The sequence below is a fragment of the Alligator sinensis genome, unplaced genomic scaffold (genome assembly GCF_000455745.1).
Source record: "Alligator sinensis unplaced genomic scaffold, ASM45574v1 scaffold364_1, whole genome shotgun sequence".
NCBI lineage: Eukaryota > Metazoa > Chordata > Crocodylia > Alligatoridae > Alligator > Alligator sinensis.
In genome coordinates, this window is record NW_005842546.1 from 791,772 (window position 1) to 794,960 (window position 3,189).

Below are 3,189 nucleotides of genomic sequence, written 5' to 3' on the forward strand. Positions count from 1 at the left end.
CTGGTTATGCTGACAAAACCTGCATGTGTACTTTAAGGCTCATCTTTTTCCCCCGGGCCCCATCAGATGAGAAAGAAAGATCTGCATTTGAGTGTGCGCTCTCCCACCTTTTAAAAATAAATTGCCAAGTGCTTCCTACAAATGAATCTGGGAAGAGCAGAGTTTTGTTGTTTTTTTTCCAGCAGGAAAATAACTAAATCAGCCTTCAGACATGATAACCAACTCTCTGCCAGGGCTTCAGGGTTTCTGGAGTTCATTAGCAATGCTTCATCAGAAGTCATCCCAAGGAGTAAACTAAAGAAACTGCTTTATAAAACATCACATCCAAAATGCCTGCATCAGAGAGGAATGCCTGGGAAATACAATCCTTGTGTGGCTTCGGTGAGGAGCGAGGGACCTTTAAACACTATACAATGGCATGGCTCTGCATTGCAAAGACTGACTTTCCACTCTGAACAGCTGCTGAGCAGTCGCCTTCCTGACATACAAAAAGCCAGGAGTCCCTGGCCACTGTCTCCCAGGCAATAGGCAGGGACACAGGACTGAAGGAGCCAGACAAACTAAACCAGCATCACTAGCAGTCCTTGGCCCACAGAGTGTGAGGGAAGGATTTAGGCTCATATCCAACAGTTGTTGCAGCAGACAGGAATGTGTGATTGAGCCTCAAATTGAGAGCTCACTCAGTGTCTTCGCTGACTCCCGATATCCTCCCCTTTCATCCAGCCAGAGAAAACACGTGACGGCAAAGACAGATTCCTTATGGCAGAAGCTGCTGTGATTACCCAGGAGCTGGACAGTGGAAGAGAGGGAGATCTGGAAAAAGAGAAGCCCAATGGACTAGATAATGCTGTAGCTCGTCATCTTCTTTTAGCTGAGTTTTAACTCCCAGACAAATTATGGATGGGCACGCAGTGACGAGTAGCTCCTAACCAACTGAAGCCCAAAGCATTTACTGCTCTTAAGTGAAAAAAATCATTGTTAGGTCAATAAGTAACAAAACCTACTTGTTTATGAGGTAATAACGTAGATAGACTTTCCTTAATAAGCTAGCAAGCACTGTTTTTTCAGTATGATCCTTTTCTAATAACCACAGATGTCCATTTCAAGAAGGCTGTCACAAGACTCTAATACAATTTAAGGGAAAATACTGCTCAAGATGCGATTCCTGTCCTGAGCAGCTTACAAATTAATATTAGACAGAACAAAGGTAACTGTATGGTAGCTAGCTCAAGGAGGTACCGGGATCGGCTAGTTTCTTGTAGGCATAGCCAAAGCAGGCTTTAAGGCAGGACTTCGAAGAAAGATGGCCTTGCAAACACACTCTGTGAGGTCACTCTATACATAAGGCAGGACGAGGCCCATTGTGGCACTAAAAGACAAAGCCTTGAGACTGGTGACACTGGAAGAGGAATGCAAAGCAACAAGGTCAGTTAAGCAGGAAGATTCACAGAAAGCTTGAGAAGGCGAGAAGCAGCTTGGATTTGCTGCAGGGAAGAAACAGGAGGCAGTAGAATAACGTGGAGGAAAAGTGCAAGGGGGGCAGATTAACAAGAAAAGCAGTTTGGTCTTTGCAGCTGCATCTGGATGGACTAAAAGGGTTGCAAGCAAGGGCCAACAGAGCAGAGAAGAAAGTTTCATTGATCAAGACAGGAGACGACGGGAGCTGGCTGAGATATTTAGGCACCCACATGGAGAGAAAAGGCTGGATATTTGGAGCATTTTCAAGCTAGATAAAAGCAGTTGTGGTAACTTCAGTATCCAGCAGCTGGGAAGTCCTCTGGGAATGCAATATTAGTTGTATCATGGTACTACCTAAAATAGGGGCAGGCAATTATTTCGGCCGGAGGGCCGCTCAACGAGTTTTGGTGAAGCATCCAGGCCCATGCAGAGCGCAGCAGGGGCAGCCACCGGTGAGGCTGGATACAATTAATTGGCGGGTGTCTGCCTGCAGGCCAGATCTGGCCCGCGGGATGTATTTCGTCCATCCCTGACCTAGAAGCTGGAGTGAAGTGATGACACCAATGCAAAAGACAAAAGATCAGCAGGTTACTGTCAGGGAGCATCTGGCCCATGCTGGACTGCAGGTTCAGTGCTGCACACAATCACTCGTTGATGCACAACTGTGCTAGAAAATGTCATTAGCAAGCCCTGCCTTGTAGCACTGTCCAAAACAGAGTAGCCCACCTCTAGAAGAGCATAAAGGAGAGGGAAAGGAAAAGAGTGGACACTAACCTCATCGCTCTCCTCTACATCCACGTTGCCGTTGGCGTCATCGTCCATCTGCTTGTGGATGCTGCGGACGGCTTCAAAGCTGAGCTGCTCATCTTCATTGTGACACAGGGGCTTATCGATTCGACAGAACTCTGTTAGGAGAGAAAACATGGGCATTAGGCCGCCTCACTCGCGCTCACATTAAACATTTATTTGAACTGGCAGGTGGCTATGATTACAGTAAACCTTACAAAGTCCAGGGCCTTCATCTTGCAGATTGATGCCTGAATGCCTGTACCCCCTCCCAACACAGCAACTGAGCTCAGAGCAGATGGAAATGCTCATCAGCTGGTGGGATGGGAGGCTGGGCTTTTTGCTTCAAGAAGCGCAACTTTGCTCTCCCTAGTAATGTACTTGTCAGTATTCTCTGGCAAGGATGGGACCTCTAGGGTTGTTTCTGCTTATATGTTGGATGTATTTCCCCATGTGGGTTTCCTGTTTGGCATGGAGATCCTATTATTTGTACTTCAGTAGCATCCAGGAATAGGATATTTGGGGGTGGGGATTCGACTCATTTTGATTTATACAAACAATTCAACAGAGAACTGTGCTTTAGTCCATGCAGAACTGGTCACTTAAAACTTGATACTTCTGGTTCAAAACCAGCACCTGAAACTGCACAGCGCATTTACTAGGCAAACAGGGCTGATGCAAAAGCCCAGGTACCATGCTTATAGGAGGCTTTACAAGTTTTTAGAAATGAGCATCTGGGTAGCATAAAGATCATTTCACCTAACAAGTACCTGAACCAAAGTTACTCTACACTGTTAAGGATGTGAAAGATTTTATCATCCGATTGCTGTTCTGGGGCTTCTATGAAATGAGTCTGATACGACTTAGCTCCGTTGCCAATGGACAAGCGTGAACATCATAAAAAAGCCACCATCACAATTAGCCTTCCTGCTAAAAGTCTCAGCA

General features: G+C 46.0%; 1 protein-coding gene across 5 annotated transcripts in view; it reads right to left on the reverse strand.

Annotated features, from left to right (window-relative positions):
- Positions 1-3,189, reverse strand: part of STIM1 (stromal interaction molecule 1) — a 138,702-nt gene that overhangs the window by 77,106 nt on the left and 58,407 nt on the right. For all 5 annotated transcript variants that reach the window (XM_025213767.1, XM_006032072.3, XM_014523925.2 and 2 more), the window contains exon 2: positions 2,233-2,363. In XM_025213767.1, the coding sequence (XP_025069552.1) occupies positions 2,233-2,363 (131 nt within the window). The remainder of the gene's footprint in view (positions 1-2,232; positions 2,364-3,189) is intronic.